At 43.1% G+C, this 18,659-nt stretch overlaps 1 protein-coding gene across 2 annotated transcripts in view; it reads right to left on the reverse strand.

Annotated features, from left to right (window-relative positions):
* Window positions 1–18,659, reverse strand: part of As3mt (arsenite methyltransferase) — a 32,782-nt gene that overhangs the window by 12,482 nt on the left and 1,641 nt on the right. Inside the window, exons 5-10 of one of the 2 annotated variants that reach the window (XM_052184410.1) lie at window positions 17,892–18,028; window positions 15,132–15,201; window positions 12,434–12,515; window positions 9,075–9,206; window positions 8,651–8,793; window positions 5,176–5,289 (exon numbers count right to left, since the gene is read on the reverse strand). In XM_052184410.1, coding sequence (XP_052040370.1) covers window positions 5,176–5,289; window positions 8,651–8,793; window positions 9,075–9,206; window positions 12,434–12,515; window positions 15,132–15,201; window positions 17,892–18,028 — 678 coding nt within the window. Of the gene's footprint in view, window positions 1–5,175; window positions 5,290–8,650; window positions 8,794–9,074; window positions 9,207–12,433; window positions 12,537–15,131; window positions 15,202–17,891; window positions 18,029–18,659 lie in introns of both variants that reach the window. The other variant, XM_052184401.1, reaches the window with a different exon arrangement.

The raw sequence follows: 18,659 nt of genomic DNA on the forward strand, positions 1-18,659 counted from the left end.
AAAGGGCAACCTAGGAGAACAATTATAAAATCCTGAAAAGAAGGCTGGGTGGCTAGCCAGGTACACACGCCTTTAATCCCAGCACTTAGGAGGCAGAGGCAGGCAGATTTCTGAGTTCAAGGCCAGCCTGGTTTACAGAGTGAGTTCCAGGACAGCCAGGGCTACACAGAGAAACCCTGTCTCGGAAAAAAAAAAAACAAAAAACAAACAAACAAAAAGGCTGGGTGGCAATGGTGCACACCTTTAGTTCCAGCAGAGGCAAAGGCAGATGGATCTCTGAGTTCGATGTCAGCCTGGTCTACAAAACAAGTTTTAGGTCAGCCAGGGCTTTACATAGAAACATTGTCCTGAAAAAAAGAAAAACAAACAAAAAGAAAAATCCTGAAAAAGATGAGCGAGCTAATGCCTACAAATTGTTCTTTGACCTCAACATGTACACATAAAATAAAAATGAAATAAAATACTGTTGTTTAAAAAAAAAATAGAATAGGCTACAAGGCAGCATTTCAAAACATGGGAGGAATGATGATTATTTAATAAATGAAGTAAAACTGCGACTACTTGGTATTTGGAACGAAATGTTCTGGGCTCTATAGGATAAAAAAACGGAAGTCACAGGCTGTTTCTACCAGGAAACAGCTCATCATGCCCTTGGGCTTCTACAGAGTCATATTCCAAGTACCAGAGTCCCCAAATGTCTGGAGGTTGGGGTTTTTATACAATGCTGTCTTGTCTCTCATATATGACCACAAACATTTTTTTTTTTATCGGATGCTTTAATTCCAGGCTGTGGGCTGGAATGAGAAGGGAAGGAAAAAGGAGGATCTGCAGAAGAGATGTGGTCAGTCTGCATGACGTGGGATGGGAGCTGCGGAGTAACACACATATGCACACGTGTAGACATGGACCAGAGCACATGGCTGCTTCCGGGGGTTTTCCCTGTTAGCCCTCCTCCCCCTAACCACTGGAAGCCAGCCATGGTGGTTCATGGCTGTAATCCTGAGTGTGAGAGTTAGAGAGAGGATGATCAGGAGTTCATGCCAATCTGGGCAACATAAACTCTGTCTCAAAAGGAAAAAAAAAGGTGTGTGTCATACATGTACAGGAATGTGTGTCACATGTCTACAGGGGTGTGTCACAGGTATAGGAATGTGTGTCACAAGTCTACAGGGCTAGACGGAAAGAGATGCAGATCAAAAACCTACAACTTCCCCATCCAGGTTCATGTAGGGTGGGCGGCTCACAACCCTCTTTGACTCTATTCCAGGGGACCCTATCCCTTCTTCTGACCTCTGCAGGCACCAGGCACATATGTGGAATCCATACATACATACAGGCAAAACACTCACATGCATAAAACTAAAAACAAACTAACATTCAAAAACAAATTAGGGCTGGAGAGATGGCTCAGTGGTTAAGAGCACTGACTGCTCTTCCAAAGGTCCTAAGCTCAGTTCCCAGCAACCACATGGTGGCTCACAACCACCATAATGGGATCTGATGCCCTCTTCTGGTGTGTCTGAAGACAGCTACAGTGTAGTCATATACATAAAATAAGTAAATAATTAAAAACAAATGAATAAACCAGACCTAGCTAAAGGTTAAGGTGGTTCATAAAATCACCTCTGAGGTGATGAAATGGAGGCTGATTTCTTCAGTTTCTATCTTTCTGACCTTCTGGCTCCTGAACCTTCTAGCCTCGGGGAAGTCTTCCTAGTTTTCCTTTATTGGAAATCTTTCTTAGCACAACTGCCTGCTGGTGCACAGGGTGTGCACGGGTGTGCACACTCTACTCTGGAACACTCCCACACCACTCCCACACCGAGGAGAAGTCGTGCTAACTGCTGGCTGCACTGCAGAGAAAGCTGCTGCTCATTAGGACGGACTCACAGACATCATCACTCAGGAGCAACAGGTGACGTGTGTAGTCTACACTGTGAGGGCACATCTGTACCTCGTATAATTAAAAGGAGTCTGTGTGGACACGTTCTTGCTAGCCTAACGACTATACTGCGTTCCTGGCTTGTTTGTTCAAATTACCTCCCTCGGCCAGCTGGCCCTGGAGAAGACCAGGACGATAAAGGGAGACGCTGACTAGACTTGGTCCAGATGTTCAGAGAACAAGGGGGGAGGGTAAGAGATAAGGACAGAGGCAGTGACGTCATAGATCCCAGGGACAAGGCTGGCCACCCGACAAGAGGGCCAAGAATGCACTGGGGACTGATGGCCTTTGTCCCCCCCCCCATCTGCTACATCCTGAAGGCTGTAGATAAGGGAAGGCGAGTTTTAGAGTAAGGGTCCACGGCCATCTCAGATCATCTGCTTTCTGCGTAAGTTCAGCTTAGAGACTCCACTCTGTCCCTGCTCTTGGCATATGTGGTAACTGGCAACAGGACTACTATGTCCCGGTAACAGTATTAGGGATACAAAGTGATACAGCTACTGTGGACAACAGGGTAGGTCTTTACAAGCTAGAGACATGACCAAAAATGGTGTCCTATTCCTTTTAATCCAAGGACAGGACAAGTGGATCTCTGTCAGTTTAAGGCCAACCTCATCTGCATATTGAGTTCTGGGCTGGCCAGGGCTACACAGTGAGACCCTGTCTCAAAAGCAAAGTAACATCAAAAGCCACCAAAAGTCAGAAATGAAAAAAAAAAAAAAAGGAAGAAAGGAAGGAAGGAAGGAAGGCAGAAAGAAAGACAGAAAAAAGAAAGAAAGACAGAAAAAAGAAAGAAAGAAAGAAAGAAAGAGAAAAAAGAAAAGGAGGACAATTCCATTCTTCAGTACAGATGTAAAATCTTTGAAAGCAGGAAGTCAAATGAGTATTTGCATATCCATGTTCCTAATAATAGTACTGTTAACAATGTACTAGAAGGAGGACAGCAGCCATCAAGTGAAAGACAGATAAACTGATGTGTTCTAGCCCTGCTCCAAGAGGAGGCAGACAGTGGAGCATGCTCAGTGAAGAAGAAACACAGGTGAAAGGTCACACACATGTGGATCCACTCCTGAGAAATGTCCAAAAAAGGAAGAACGGTGGAGTCAAAAGCACCGGCTGCTGCTAAGAGCCAGTGGGGGAGAAACTAGAAAACAGCTGCTCAATGGGTGGGAGGGGTCAAAAGGTCAGAGGAGTCCCCAGGGCTGGACAGCCTAAGGAATTAATTGTCAACCCTCTGTTCCTGTCCACCATCTCCTGGCCTCACCTATTCCTCCTCTGAGAGAACAAAAGACTACATATCAAAAATAAAATAAAATAAATAAAATAAAATAAAATTAGAGGTCTGGCTTGTCTTCGGGTAAAGCCTGGACGAACGGCCCAATGTAAAGGAGACTCCGACGACTTAAGCAAGGAATGTTGATAATAACCCAGCTTCAGCCCCGATCCTTTAGGCTAAAATGAGTTGTTTCTTTGTTTTGCTTTGTTTTAAAACTTTACTTCTTTTTATTTTATGTGTGTGGGTGTTTTGTCCCAGACATGGAGGGCAGAGTAGATCATCAGATCCCCTGGAACTGGTTTTATAGAGTTGCTACTTGCCATGTGGGCTCTGAGAACTGAGCCCATAAGTCCTCTGGAGGAGCAAAACTGATTCTTAACGCCTGAGCTATCTCTCCAATCCCAAGAGCCAGCATTTTTAATTTTTTAATTATGTATTTATTTATATGAGTACACTGTAGCTGTCTTCAGACACACCAGAAGAGGGCATCGGATCCCATGACAGACGGTTGTGAGCCACCATGTGGTTGCTGGGAATTGAACTCAGCATCTCTGGAAGAGCAGTCAGTGCTCTTAACCGCTAAGCCATCTCTCCAGCCCCACCATTTCTTGAGTATTTAAATTATCTTATAGTAAAGTTAGCCAGGATTTTAAAAAGTTCATTAAACCAAATGCCACTGTGTTACACATTTCTAAATGCTTAAAATGCGGAGCTGAAACAGGGCTGAACAGGTAAAGTTGCTTGCTGTCAATGTTGATGAGCTGTGCTTAATCCCTGAACACCATAAGAAGGAAAAAGAGAACCAGCCTCCACAGGCTGTTCTCTACACATGCACTGTGACATGCATAGCAACACACACACACACACACACACACACACACACACATAAAAGTGAGTGAATAAGTAAATAAGATATTAAAACCCATTCTTAGTGCTACAGAGATGACTCAGCAATAGCTGTTCTTCCAGAGGACACGGGTTCAAGTCCCAGCATCCATATGGTAGCTCTTAACTCATCGTGTCCCAGGGGAATTGGATGCCCTCTTCTAGCCTCTGAAGGGATCAGGCACAAATGTGGTGCAGACATATATGTAGACAAAACACTCATAGAAGTACAATAAAATAATAATTTTAAAAATCTTTTTACATTTTTAAATGGTTAAATTAGTAAGAATTATATTAATTTTATCTTAGCTTGGCTGATTACCAAAAGGAAATATAGGTGGTTTAAAATGTTCACCTGGGGTTAGGATTTGGTTTGAGACAAGGTCTTAAACTCCTGGATTCAAGTACTGCTGCACCCTCATGCTCAGTCATCATGGCGTGGTACCAAGTCCAACATGTAAGGGCATTTTTGTGGCAACTGTTAACCTGATTTGTATCTGGGATCCTTTTGAAATCTTGCTTGTGATACTCCTTTTTTTTTTTTTTTTTTGGCCCCACTCTCCACCCCCCTGCCCATCCTTTCCAAGAAAGTATATATATAAACACAGTTGTAGGAGGCCTATAGATCCCTGCAGTTAATTCACAGATATTATAAAAAAAAAACCTCAAAGGTTGTTATTGACATGTTGGTAGGAATTGGGGGGGGGGGAGAATTTAGGGGCTTAAGAGATGGCTCGGGGTTTTAGAGCCCTGGCCACTCTTCGAGGGTTTGATTCCAGCACCCTCGTTGCAGCTAGCCACCGTCTAAAAGTTAAGTTCCAGGGGATTCTGGCTTCTGTGGGCACTGAAGACAGCACACCGACAAACATTTGGGCAAAACACCCATACACATAAAACAAAACCAAATCTTTAAAATAAAAATAATTACAAAACAAAATCAAATCATTTATCCATACAAATTTTCTAGAAATGGGTTGCGGTGACCAACTGCAAAGAAAACTGTTGTCTTAGCAGAGCCTGCAGTTTGTTTCAAGGGACCTGATTGAAGTAGGGAACTGAAAGTCAAACAAACCTTTGTTTCTAAAGCAGAACAGGCTTCAACAGGTGTGAAGAGGAAATCCTGAGCAAAACGCGAGTTCTTCAGCACGGCTGCCATCTCCTCATCCACTTCAACAGCTTCACCTTCCTGAGAAGCAGCAAAAGATGAGTGTCAAAAGATGCCATCTTGGTCCCTTTTGTTCTGTTTCAGGGGAGGAGGGTTGTACAATCTTGAGGTGTGAGTTCTCTCCTCCATGAGTTCTGGGAATCAAGCTCAGGCTGCCAGGGCTTCACAGGCTAGCACCCTTACCTGCTGAGCCCATCTTGACAGTCCAGCTCTTCAATCTTATTAGGAAGAAAATATCCTGAGCTGGGCAGTGGTGGAGCATGCCCTCAGTCCCAGCACTAAGGAGGACGCACTGTACTGCCTCCTCTAGTGCCGAGGAGTCCGCTAGGCTGGGCTCTCCCTTGCTTATTCTCCTCTGTTTATTCTGAGCTGCTTCTTAGGGTCCCATTTGTTACCAAGGTGTGTGTGTGTGTGTGTATGTGCTCGTGTATGTGTGTATGTATATTCTTGTGTGTGTGTGTGTGTGTGTATTCGTGTGTGTGTGTGTGTGTATTCGTGTGTGTGTGTGTGTGTGTGTGTGTATTCATGTGTATGTGTGTGTGTATGTGTATTCGTGTGTGTGTGTGTGTGTGTGTATGTGTGTGTGTGTGTGCGTGTGTGTGTGTGTGTGTGTGTGTGTGTGTGTGTGTGTTTAGGTTCCTGGCCTTTCAGTTTATTTGCTTTAAAGCCCTGAAGGCATGTTTTGTAGCCATGGTTTAGTCCAATAATTTGTTGGGCATCTTTTTTTCCCCTGGCACTCCTTCAATACCTAATCTAAGATAATGGGAACTGTTTAGAAATACGCATTGGTTGGTGATCCAGCTAGTTAGTTCCAATATATTAATTAAACTGCAGGAACCAGCAGAGCTTGGCCTACTCTCAGTCCCCTTGATTGACACCTCCTGTCAACCCCTGCGTCTAACCTAGGACTATAGAACTTTGCAAAGTATTCCTGGCAGACCATCAGCTTCACCGATCCAAAAGACACGAATGTTGTCAGACAGCTCAGAGACCGATAGCAGAGCATCCCCCATTTTGCTATAACCCGCCCACCTGTGGCTCCCACCAATGTTTTTGGCAAATACTTTGATTTATAAATGTCTTCACTTTGTAACTAATTAAAAGAATGTTACGTGACCACTCCGCAGTGTGATGTGATTTGAGGGAATCTGAATCATGTCCCTGGGCTAGTGCCATCGTATTTGGTTCCAGAATAAACCAGCTCTTACCTCTTTGAAGTAAGAACTACATTTTTGCATCAATAACATTCTAGTTTACACAGAGCCAGAATATCAAGTTGGGTATTTGATTCCAAAGACCACCCTTTTGTACTCTGAGGAAACAACGCCTACTCTGTCTACAAGAGTAGTATCAGCATTAAATCAAAATGTCCTTAATCACGTGACACAAACAACTGAGCCGCCACTCCACCATACTGCTGCTCTAGTCCCACTCATCTCTCAGTGTCATGTCTGAACAAGCTTTACTCAAGTTCCTGGGTGTGATAATAGTATTGTGATTAGAAAAATATTTAATGCATGGAGATGAAATATTTAAGGGGAAAATATGATATCCATAATTTTGCATATATATGTGCTATATATACAGTTATATTTTATAATGTATACACACATATATATGCATATAGATATACATATATAGTGTATCATTAGTCTATTTTGTCAGTATGTGAACACCATAAATTGTACACAAGTTAGATGATATAGCCTTGTATACACCTAGGGTATACAGTGTGAATATAGTATAACCCATTCCTCCTATGTCTGCAATAAACAACACAGATTATGTCTAGCTAAAGATAAAGAAATAAAACAAGATACAGTTTTACAATAACCCATGTTGAGACACACACACACACATATGCATATATTTCAAGAGTTACTCTTGCAGAGGACCTACGTTCAGTTCCCAGAACCCACATGATGGCTTGTATGCATGCATGTATGCATGTCTCTGTGTGTGCATGTGTGTGCACTTGCATGCTCATTCAAGTACAATGGTGCAAGCTTATAATCTCAGCACTCAGGGGGCAAAGGCAGGCAGATTTTTCTGAGTTCAAGGGCAGCCTGGTCTACATAGTAAGTTCTAGGCCAGCCAGCGAGAGTTCTATAGTAACCCTGACTCAAGGGGGGAAAGGGAGAGTGGGGAGAGGGGATGGAAGTATCCAAGGAGTCATAGACCAAAGAGTGAATAAGAAGAAAGAGGTCACCACAAAAGCCCTAAATGACAGCCATTCAGTGTCCCAAGAGGGCCAGTATCCTTTGTCAATTTACAAAAACCAAATGCTTCCATTCAAGACAATGACGAGAGCCAGTGAAATCAAAGCTGAGCAAGTGGACTCTTATACCCCGGGGGAAGAGCTGCACCCTGCCCTTGCCTGTAAACTGGATTATGATGAAGACTGAAGGAAAGGCAGCTGATGGCCCAAACATTTCCGAACATTGACTATGAAAGGTAAGAGTTGAAAGAAAGGAGAGGAAGGGTCAAGAGGGTCGGAGAAGAGCCAGAGCCAGCCCACATGGGGCAAGAAACCCAAAGACAACTGGGGTGCAGCAAGGCTCTCCCCAGGAGGCTTTCAGGGAACCTGGTAAGTTTTCTGAAGGAATACACGGTGAATTGTTGGAACTTCAAGGAGCTTGGACTCAGCAGGATTTGAAGTGACCCTCAGGGTCAGACAGCCACGCAGAATCTTGAAGGGTGGCTGTCCAGGATATGGCCCAGAATGAGCAAACACGTCAGAATATCAGAGCAGGCAAAGCCTGTGGGTCTCAGGCAGCGGACATTCCACAAAGGAAGAAAAGACAGCCCAGACAGCTAACCAAAGCCCCAGGAATACAGAACAGCCCGTCTCTGACCTCCTCTCCACTGCTGAGGGGCTCTGAAGGTATCCCTGCCCCTCAGAAGCATCAGCGGAAGCATCTTACAGGGTTCGCCACTGCGTTCCTTTAGATAGTTTGTTCTTACTAGGAATTCCAAACTTGAAGCACTTGTTAAACCTAAAATATTTTAAACTAATTAAAGGGGTGTGCTCATTTCTATGCCTTTGAATCACTGGCCAGGCAAGAGAAGAAGATATAAAAAGTTTACTATTCCACTCTAAGTAAAATGAAACAAACAAACAAACAAAAAATACATAAACCAAACAACATTAGAATAGCGAGAAGCAAGACACGGTCAAATTCAAGATCCAGGGAAGGTACTGGGGCTGAGGAATGGGCACAAAAGCAAGAATAGAAAGAATGCTGCTGGAGTCACGGATACTAGTCCTGCTGGCACCCCAAAGCTGAAGATGGAACGGGGTGGGTGGGTCTTGCACATACTGGCAAGTTCCCTACCATTGAGCCATACTGCCAGCCCAGGGGGTAGATTTTTTTTTTAATACCTTGAATGTAAAATTTACATCAAAGATTAGTTCCTTTTCGTGCCCCGAGATTCCTCCTTTGTAAGCGACTCGGCATCTTTTGGCTGGCTCTGTCTTCGGGAGTTTGAAGAGGCGGTATGTGGCAGACACAAAGCGGCAGTCACCTGAAAGCAGACACCCACGGGACTCACTTCCAGCACCCAGTAGCATCGACAGAGGAAGAATGAGCATATGTAGAGGGGATTTTCCTCACTGTGTGCCATTAATTATCTTTCTGGGCACTTTAGTCTTTTCCTGATTGGCTTCGAGATACTTAGTAAATGTCACCCTGGGGAACGAATGAATGAATGGGTTGGATTATTTAGGAGACAATGCAGTTTCTTTGGCCAGAATGGCGCTGAAACCATCCACCTGCAGTCACAGCATCCCTGCTGTTGTTTCTTACCAAGAACCCTTTCTAGTTCCTTGTTTTCAACCGTAATGATATTGGCAGCGACCAAACGCGGAGGGCTGAACCCAATTTTTTGGGCAATGGTGGCAAGGTCCTTCCAGTACAGAGCACCGCCCAGGCATTCCCCTGAAACGAGAGAAAGTCACAGAGCAAGCACTACATAAAGCAGCACAGAGGGCACCTGGAGCCTGAACAATTAACTAGGACACAGTATTAAGATGTAGGACCCAACTGGCCTTGGCAGATAGCCCTGACCTTTCTATGTCAGCGGTTCCCAACCTTCCTAATGCTTTGACCCTTTAACACAGTCCCTTGTGTTGTGGTGACCACCCCCAAGCATAAAATTATTTTTGTTGTTACTTCATAACAGTGATTTTGCTACTGTTATGAATTATAATGTAAATATCTGTTTTCCAATGGCCTTAGGTGGCCCCTGTGAAACTTTCAACCCCCAATGGGGTCACATCCCATAGGTTGAGAACCACTGTTTTATATAGACCAGGCTTTGAACTCAGAGATCTACCTGACTCTGCCTCCCAAGTGTTAGAATTAAAGGTGTGTGCCACAATGCCTGGCTTGCTTGTTTGCCTGTTTATATGTTTGTTTTCTGTGTGTATAAGACTGCGCATGCTACAGTACATATGTGGAGACTGGATGACAACTTCCTGGAGTTGGTTTTCACATTCTACCATGGGAATTCTGGGGACCAAACTTAGGTTGTCAGACTTGGCAGCAAGTACTTTTACCCACTGAGCAATATCATTATCTCTGCATATATATATATATATATATATATATATATATATATATATATACACACATATACATAAACACATGTACACATGTATATACATACACATACTCACACATGCATACACATGCACACATGCACATGCATGCACATATACATACACATACAGACACATATGCATGTACACATGCACACATGTACATACATATACAGACATATACATGTACACACATACACACATATACACACATGCATACACACATATACACATATGTACACACACATACACACACATGTACATATATTCTTGGCTGAGGCACACATAGCATAATGAACATATGGAGATCAGAGGTCAATTTTGTAGAGTCCATTCACTTTTTTTTTAAGAGATCTGAATTTATTAACAATTAGGCATCTATGCCTTAGACATTCGTTTAAAAAAAAACAAAACAAAAAAGAAGAGACAATATCTACCCTATAAATGAAAAACGGTATAATCTGTACCTTAACAGAGTATATATGTGCTGGAAATAATTATTTCAATAGAAATAATTATTTCAATGTTCAGCAGATACCAGCAATACAATATTTAAAGAAAAACTTTCTTTTCCCTGAAGCAGTATCTCATGTAGCTCAGGCTAACTGCCCTCCGTTCACTTTTTATGTGGGTTCTTGTAGAGGAATTTTAATCCAGCAGCATGGCAGCTTTGGCAAGGGATCACATGCAAAGATCTAGGTCTGTGAGATTTGGCTGGAGTACAGACATGCCATACACCTTTAATCTCTCTGGCTGGAATACAGAAATGTCCTTAGTACATACCTCTAAGGTAAAACTAGTTTGTAGAAGGAGGCAGCCATGTCTGAAGGTGGTATCTAACTGATGGGCAAGGTGATGAATCAGAGGAAGATCTGGCAGAATGAGTCAGAGATAGAATACGCCCGACTCTCACAAGAACAGAGAGGAAAGAGCAGGGCAGGGAAAGAGAGGGGAAAGAGGCAGTTTTATAGGAACAGTTTTACAGTGCAGGAGGCAGAGCAGTGGAGTTGAGTTCAGCTCTGTTCAGTTCGTGCAGCAGAGGCAGTTGAAGCTAGAGAATAAGGAGCCAGAAGATTAGAACAAATTGCCAGAATGAGTTTGAGGCAAAGCACAGCAGTTCAGTGAGAAGCCAAGAGAAACCAAACTGAATCAGTCAGCTTAGAGGGGAGTCATGAACCAGAACAGTTGAGCTGGACCAATCAGCCAGAGTTGAGTAAGAACAAAATCAGTTCAGCAGTAAATCTTTGAGATGACAATTACATTTGGTGAATAAAAGCTACTATTTCAGGAACTGGGGGTTGAACTCAGCTCATCAGGCATATAAGGAAAATTAATTACCTGTTGAGTCACTCCATATGCCTTATTTCCCTGCTGTTTTGATTTGTTTTGAGACAAGGTTTCTCTATATAGCTCAGGCAGTCCGGCAAGTTGCTTTGCAGACCTAGCTTGCCTTGAACTCACACTGCCTCTGCCTCCCAAGTGCTGGAATCAAAGGTATGTGCCACCACACCTGGCCTATTTTCCTGCTTTTAACATTACCCATTTATATTATTGTATAATAAAAAGGTTAACACAATTTGTTTTAAAAATAAGATTTGTTTTGGTTTTGTTTTTTTTTTTTTGGAGACTATGTCTCATTGTGAAGCCCACACAAGCCTTGAAAGAGCACTGACCTTGTTGCTTCTGTCTCCAAAGAGCCGATATCACAGGCATGTATCAACACACAGCTTACATGTAAAGTTTTATTTTACAGTCATGAGCATGCATTCATCTCCTCGACCTCTAGAAACTCTTAACTGACAATAAAGGGATACTTTATCTCATTTATTCTTCAAATAGTTTTAAAAGTAGTCTGTGCTATTATTTCCAATGTACAGTTTAAAAAACAATAACATAAATTAAATTGCCCAAGATCATATCTGTCTTTGAAAAGTTTATATTGTGTGTGTGTGTGTGTGTGTGTGTGCATTTGGACACTTGTCGTCAGAGAATATAGGTCTATGAAATCTGTTCCCTCCTCCCACCTTTGCATAAGTTCCAGGGACCAAACTTGGTTGCCAGCCTGGGACCATGTGATGGTTTGTATGTGCTTGGCCCAGGAAGTAGAACTATTAGTAGATGTGGCCTCGTTGGAGTAGGTGTGTCACAGTGGGTGTGGGCTTTAAAACCCTATTCCTAGCTTCCTGGAAGTGAGTATTCTTCTAGCAGCCTTCAGATGAAGATGCAGAACTCTCAGTTCTGCCTGCACCATGCCTGCCTGGATGCTGCCATGCTCCCACCTTGAAGATAATCAACTGAACCTCTAAACCTGTTAGGTTTCATCCTTTATAAGACTTGCCTTGGTCCAGTGTCTGTTCATAGTTAAAACCCTAAGTGACCACAAATGCCTTTACCCACTGAGCCATCTCACAGGCCTTCACATTGCTTTTGAGTGGCAGAAAAAGGACAGAACCGTCTGGCCTTGCACCGCTTGCCCTCCTGCCCAGTGGTCCACCCCACCTTACTGCAGGGTGGAACTCTACACTGGTCAACAATAACTGACAGGAATGAAACAAGAACACATACCCCACAAAACTTTGTGCGACTTGATGTCTTCTGGTACTTCAAGGCTAGCATAGACGTCACTGAAATAGAGCTCCCCACCGTGCTGAAAGAGAGCAGTGCACATCTGGTTAAAGATTACATTGGTCCTAGATAACCAAAAAGAAAAAGAAAAAAAAATTGATGGGCGTAGGAGATGGGTTTTAAAATCCCAGTGTTTGAGCTGACACTGACCAAGCTGACCTTTGAGCAAATAACAGCTGCTTCCCTTGTCAAAAACAAAACACAGAGACAGAAGTGTTTATTTATCCAGTGTCCTATCCAATATACGAGTGCTTTCTAAGATTCAGAAGGAATGGAGTCTAGAGAAAATTCGAGAGGCCTGAGAGGATGAAGAGAGGGTGAATGGCCTCTAAATGCACGGTCTGCACGTATGGTCTGGAGGACGGGTAGCTGGGTCAAGAGCTGGCTATATGAGTACCTGCTGAGTCCCAGTTTTCAGCATCTACAAAAGCCAGACATGGTTTGTATTCATAACCCCAGCTCTGATGGGGCAGACAGGTAAAGTCCCTGGGGCTGATCAGCCAGCTATCTGACCCAATTTGGTAAGCTCTAGGTTCAGTCACACACACACACACACACACACACACACACACACACGACCACCACCACCACCACCACCACCACCACCACCACCACCACCACCACCACGACCATACGCATGCCATGATGAAACTCATAAGCAAAACCTGGGCTGAAAAGATGGCTCAGAGATTACGAGCACTTGCTGTTCATATAGACTCTGTAAGGATGTAGGGCAAAGGTTCCCACCCTACAAATGCTACAACTCTTTAAACAGTTCCTCATGGTGTGACTCCCAACCACAAAAGTCTTTCATTACTACCTCATAACTGTAATTTTGCTACAGTTATGAATTGTAATATAAACAGGATATCTGATGTGTGACTCCAAAGGGGCGGAGACCCACAGGTTGAGACCCACTGATGTAGAGGAGCCAAGTTCAGTCTCCAACATCCACATCCTGCGAGTCCAGTTCTGATCTCTGTGCGCACCAGATAGACGTGTGGTGTACATGTGTGCATGTAGGCAAAACATCTATACAAAACATTCATATTAAACAAAATAAGAAAATCTTTTTTAAAAGGTTTTAAACAGTAAGAACACAGGAGGAACAAAAATGAGTATCTCTCCTAAATACATTCAGGTTGCCTAAATTTTTAGCTACTGCAAGAGGAACACAGTCCTAGGTGCCCAGACAACTAACAGTAGACACCCATAGAATCCCTTGAAAATTATAGCAATAAAGCTAGGCAGTAGTGATGCCTCCTGAATCCCTGGTGGCAAAGGCAGGTAGATCTCTGGGAGTTTGAGGCCAGCCTGGTTTACAAAGTGAGTTTCAGGACAGCCAGGGCTACACAAAGAAACTCTGTTTCAGGAGGTGTGGGGAAGAAAGGAAGGAAGGAAGGAAGGAAGGAAGGAAGGAAGGAAGGAAGGAAGGAGGGAAGGAAGGAAGAAACAAAGAAAGGGAAGGAAAGAAAGAAAAATTACAGTGATGTACAGTGATATTATTACACATTGAAAATTTTCTGTGTCCTTAACATCTAAGTCAAAGGAGTCAACAGGAATTTAAGGTGTTATTTAGCTAATTTCCAAAGCATGGAAGTCTATATTCTATAGTGATGTTTGGCATCTGTCAGTTGATCTCAGTGAAGATCATAAGCTGATCTATAAAATGACATACTAACAATGACATGTTATCTGTCATTACACGGACAGATAACTTTTACATTTAACTTTATTATTTTACATGCCCAAGTGTTTGCCTGCATGTGTGTCTATGTCCTAGTGCCCTTGGGATCCAGAAGAGGGCATTGGAACCCAGAACTGGAATTATAGATGGTAGTAAGCTACCGTGAACGTGCTGGAATTTGAACCTGGGTGCTACGGGAGATCAGCCAATGTTCTTAACCGCTGAGCTCTATCCCCAGCCCATTACAGATACAGATACAGAGACAGATACTATATAACAGCTCCATAAGCCAGGCATCTCAGACATTTTCTTTTACAGTGTTAGAGACTGAGCTCTACATTTGGTCATCACATATCCACCACCTTCAGCCCTACTAATCCCAGCGTACTTTTTTTCTTTTCTTGTACAAAGAGACAAATCTTTTTATCTGCAGGAGGCTCTGAAATTCCTGGAAATTTCCCCTTTAAGGAAGCATTCATATAAAAAAAATTCCATCTTAGATTTCCCAGAGATAAGATATCCTGGGATCAGAAACAGTATGGATGAGACACAGGGTCTGTCCTAGGAAAGGTAAATTCATAGAAATCTTTCAGGGTGAGTCAAGAGGTTCTGGTGATTTTGTAGGTGTTATCATCTGAGAGTCACAGTCAATAGTAACCATCAATAACCTGTCTAGGTTGATTGATAAATAAGCCTGTCTAGGGCATTACCTCATCCTGTCCTGCTTTTTATGCGCTTTGTTTTTTGTTTTTTTAAACAGCATCTCATAGCTGAGGTCGACTTTGAAGTGTCTACGAGGCAAAGCCCTTGACCCCCTGATCCTCTGCTGAGACTTGGCTCTCTCCTCATCTGCTAGATCAATCGAGAGTTTAAATTCTTAGTTCCAGAGGAGAGCATGAGCCTGTCAGCCCTCTCTGGGGTTTAAAGACCATTATCTCCGTCCTCCCTTACCTTCAGCACCTGATAGACCTCCCGAAGGACTTGCTGTTTATCAGGAACAAGGTTGATAACGCAATTGGATCTAAAAAAAAAAAAAAAAAAAAAAAAGTAAGGAAAAAAGAGCAGATGTTAAATGATTCACCTTCTTTTAGTCCCCAAAGGAGCTTCCATTTTACCATCAGAACCACCTGATTTACCCTGACTCCTCTCCCCCCAAGCTAAGGGAGAGAGCTAGGCAAACTGTTACATGGCAGTAACGGTGAGTGCAATGTGACAGATGAAAATGAAGCACGATTCTTTTTGTCCTGATGCTTGCCAGCCAACAAAATGAAACAAAACCTGGACTCCAACTCCCTTCATGTAAAGCATTCAAGCCGCGTGTGAACACACAAAGTTCCTCAAAGGAGCTCGCCCAGAATTTGCATTTGAGGCTACACGCATGGCTGGTTCAAGAGTAAAATGCTTCTTTAGGGTTCAATTCCCAGCATCAAAAGAAAACAAAAAACAAAAAACAGGGCTGGAGAGAGGGCTCAGCGGTTAAGAGCGCTGACTGCTCTTAGAAGGTCCTAAATTCAAATCCCAGCAACCACGTGGTGGCTCACAACCATCTGTAATGGGATCTGATGCCCTCTTCTGGTGCATCTGAAGACAGCTAGCTACAGTGTGCTTATATAAAAAAGTAAATAAATCTTTTAAAAAAACAAAACAAACAAACAAGCAAAAACAACAGCCTAATCTGTCACCCGGGCATGATTTAACATAGACTTGGGAAGACAAGAAGCACAAGAGACCATAATTTGCCATTAAAAAACAAACAACAGCACCACCAAAAAAAAAAAAAAAAAAAAAACAGAAAAATGCAGCAAGGATATCTCTGTGCATTCAAAGTCAGCCTGGCCTACATGGCAAGTTTCAGGCCAGCCATAACTATATAGTGAAACCCTGTCTGGAAACAAAATGAAAAGAATACCACATATATGATGGTAGTCTCAAAAAATTTCAATAAAGCTGTGGAGACAATTTTGGAATTTTGGTTTCTTTAAAAAATGTACACACACACACAAAAAAAAATGTTGTAAGAATATGTTTTCGTTGTAATCCCAGGTGTGCGACATGGGGCTGCTTTGGATTGTCCACAGCAGCTGACTATGATTCGCCTGGTGCTCTAGCAGGGGTGTGATTTTGCCAGCTTGAGATAGTTTCTGTGACTGTGTGACATTTGAAATTCTGGGGATTTTCACAGGATATATAAATGCTAGGACCCCAGTAGGGGGTTGTTGGTTAGTTGCTGTTGGTTGTTGTTGGTCTGGGTTTGGTTTGTATTTTGTTGTTTGTTTGGTTTTTTTTTTTTTTTTTTTTTTTTTTTTTTTTTTTTGAGACAGGGTTTCTCTGTGTAGCCATGGCTGTCCTGGAACTCACTCGGTAGACCAGGCTGGCCTCGAACTCAGAAATCCACTCGCCTCTGCCTCCCAGAGTGCTGGGATTACAGGCATGTGCCACCACTGCCCGGCTTAGGTTTGTTAAGTAGTCACACACAGAGAAAAAACAAGAAATTAGATTTCCTGACAACAAAGATCAAACTGGCCCTGAGATCAGACACCCCTACTCAGCAGGAAGTAGTCTAAGGATAACATTGTCACCTCTCCCCCTCTTTCCCTTTTTCTCCCCTATCTAGAGTTAGGGGACTTTAAGGGTGGGAAGGAATAGACAAGGGTGGGAGAAAGATGAACCCACAAAGCAGACAACATCCAGCTACATTATGCCTGCTATTATCTAGTGGCACAACAGCCAAAGGACAGCGCATTCAGTGATGCTTTAGTTTGGCAGTTTGCTTACCATGTTCTCATCATCACTGTATGGTGAACTCACTCTGCTTACCAGAAAAAGCACTGTAAAGCTATCTGCTAGAGCTGGGCGGTGGTGGCACACACCTTTAGACCTAGCACTTGGGAGGCTGAGGTAGGCAGATCTCTATGAGTTCCTGTCCAGTCTTGTCTACATACTGAATTCTAGGACAGCCAAGGCTACTCAAAGAAACTTTGTCTAGAAATCCAAAAAAATTAACAGTCTGCTAGGATCCTTCAACAACTACCTCACACATCTTGTATGATTATCACAAGTCTGGATATCATCACCTCCTGTGTTGGAATTAATCTGATGTTCTGTTCCTTGGGCCCTGGTAGTGATAAGTTGGCTATTTTGTGTATATCACATAGCATCCGTGTGCAGTGAGCTCTATTATCAAAGTCTAGGTAAGTCCCTCATGAGTAGGAAATCCTCCAATACAAATGTCTTACAACAGGTCTCTGTAGTTTCAAAACCCACGATCGATTACAAACAAGAGGTAAGTGTGTCACGGGCACACGTGCTGTGGTCTGGCTGATTTGGGGAGCTCACTGGCTTTAGTTTGGCAGGCAGGCATGTTGGCACTGCAATTGGACATTGTCTTCTACTAAACTCACACCAAGAAATGCGCAATTGAGTAACCAAAAAAAAAAAAAAAAACCAAAATCCTCACGATGTTTTAAGCTTATGCTTTTGTGTCGGGGTCTATCCATAGCTATCCTCAGCCTCGTGGTTGTGCCAGAGGCTAGACAAGCCTGGCAATGTTGTTAATGAACTACAGAGACCTCATTACAGTTCCTTCCTTTGTGAAGACAAGCTACGTTTGGTCTAATTTCCTAAAGGAGAGTCAATTCATCAAAAAGTAATAGCATAACGGTGCTCAAAATAAAACGGGCTCTATTCAAAACAGAAAGGCTGCCACCCTACATGACGATGTCATAGCTGTCATTCTGGATCCCAGCCTCTGCCAACTTCTCAATGCAGCCATGAAGAAAAGTCACGTTGGGTGTCTGGAAACCGAACTTCCTCATGTGGTACTCAAGATAGGTTTGAGCCACTTCCACCTGGAGAAAGAAAAATATGGGTGTGGTATTCTGAAAATGGCGACATCACTAATGCCACAGGATAGATAGGATATATATATGCCTTTTGGATAGATAGGCAAGATTCCTGAGATTCATAAAATATGAAGCAGCCTGGGACAGAGGCTCCCAACCAGGTGATCTTGCTTGAGTTTTATCCAACCACAAATCTTCCTGGACAGAGGAAGGAGAGAAGGTGCCGCTGGCTTGTCACAAGCTCATCTACCTGGTTAGAACCTGACCAGGCTCTCTAGGACAGTCACTGGGTGTCAAGGTCCTCAACTTCTAGGTCACTGGAAGCAGAAATGAAAGCCACAGAAACTCAGCTTCTTGCCGAGCAGAGGTGGCGCTCGCCTGTAATCCCAGAACCTGGGAAGCAGAGGCAGGCAGATTTCTGAGTTTGAGGCCAGCCTGCTCTACAGGGTGAGCTCCAGGACAGCCAGGACTACACAGAGAAACACTGTCTTAGAAAAACAAAAACAAGAACAACAACACTAAAAAAAAAAACCTAGAAACCCAGATTTTCAAATTGCCATGAAAGAAAGTGGGAAGCAGTTTCAGGCCTCAGAGAATGACCCAGGGGAACCTTTCCTTTCCCTCCAAATCTCTGCCT

Source organism: Apodemus sylvaticus, chromosome 1, assembly GCF_947179515.1.
Source record: "Apodemus sylvaticus chromosome 1, mApoSyl1.1, whole genome shotgun sequence".
NCBI lineage: Eukaryota > Metazoa > Chordata > Mammalia > Rodentia > Muridae > Apodemus > Apodemus sylvaticus.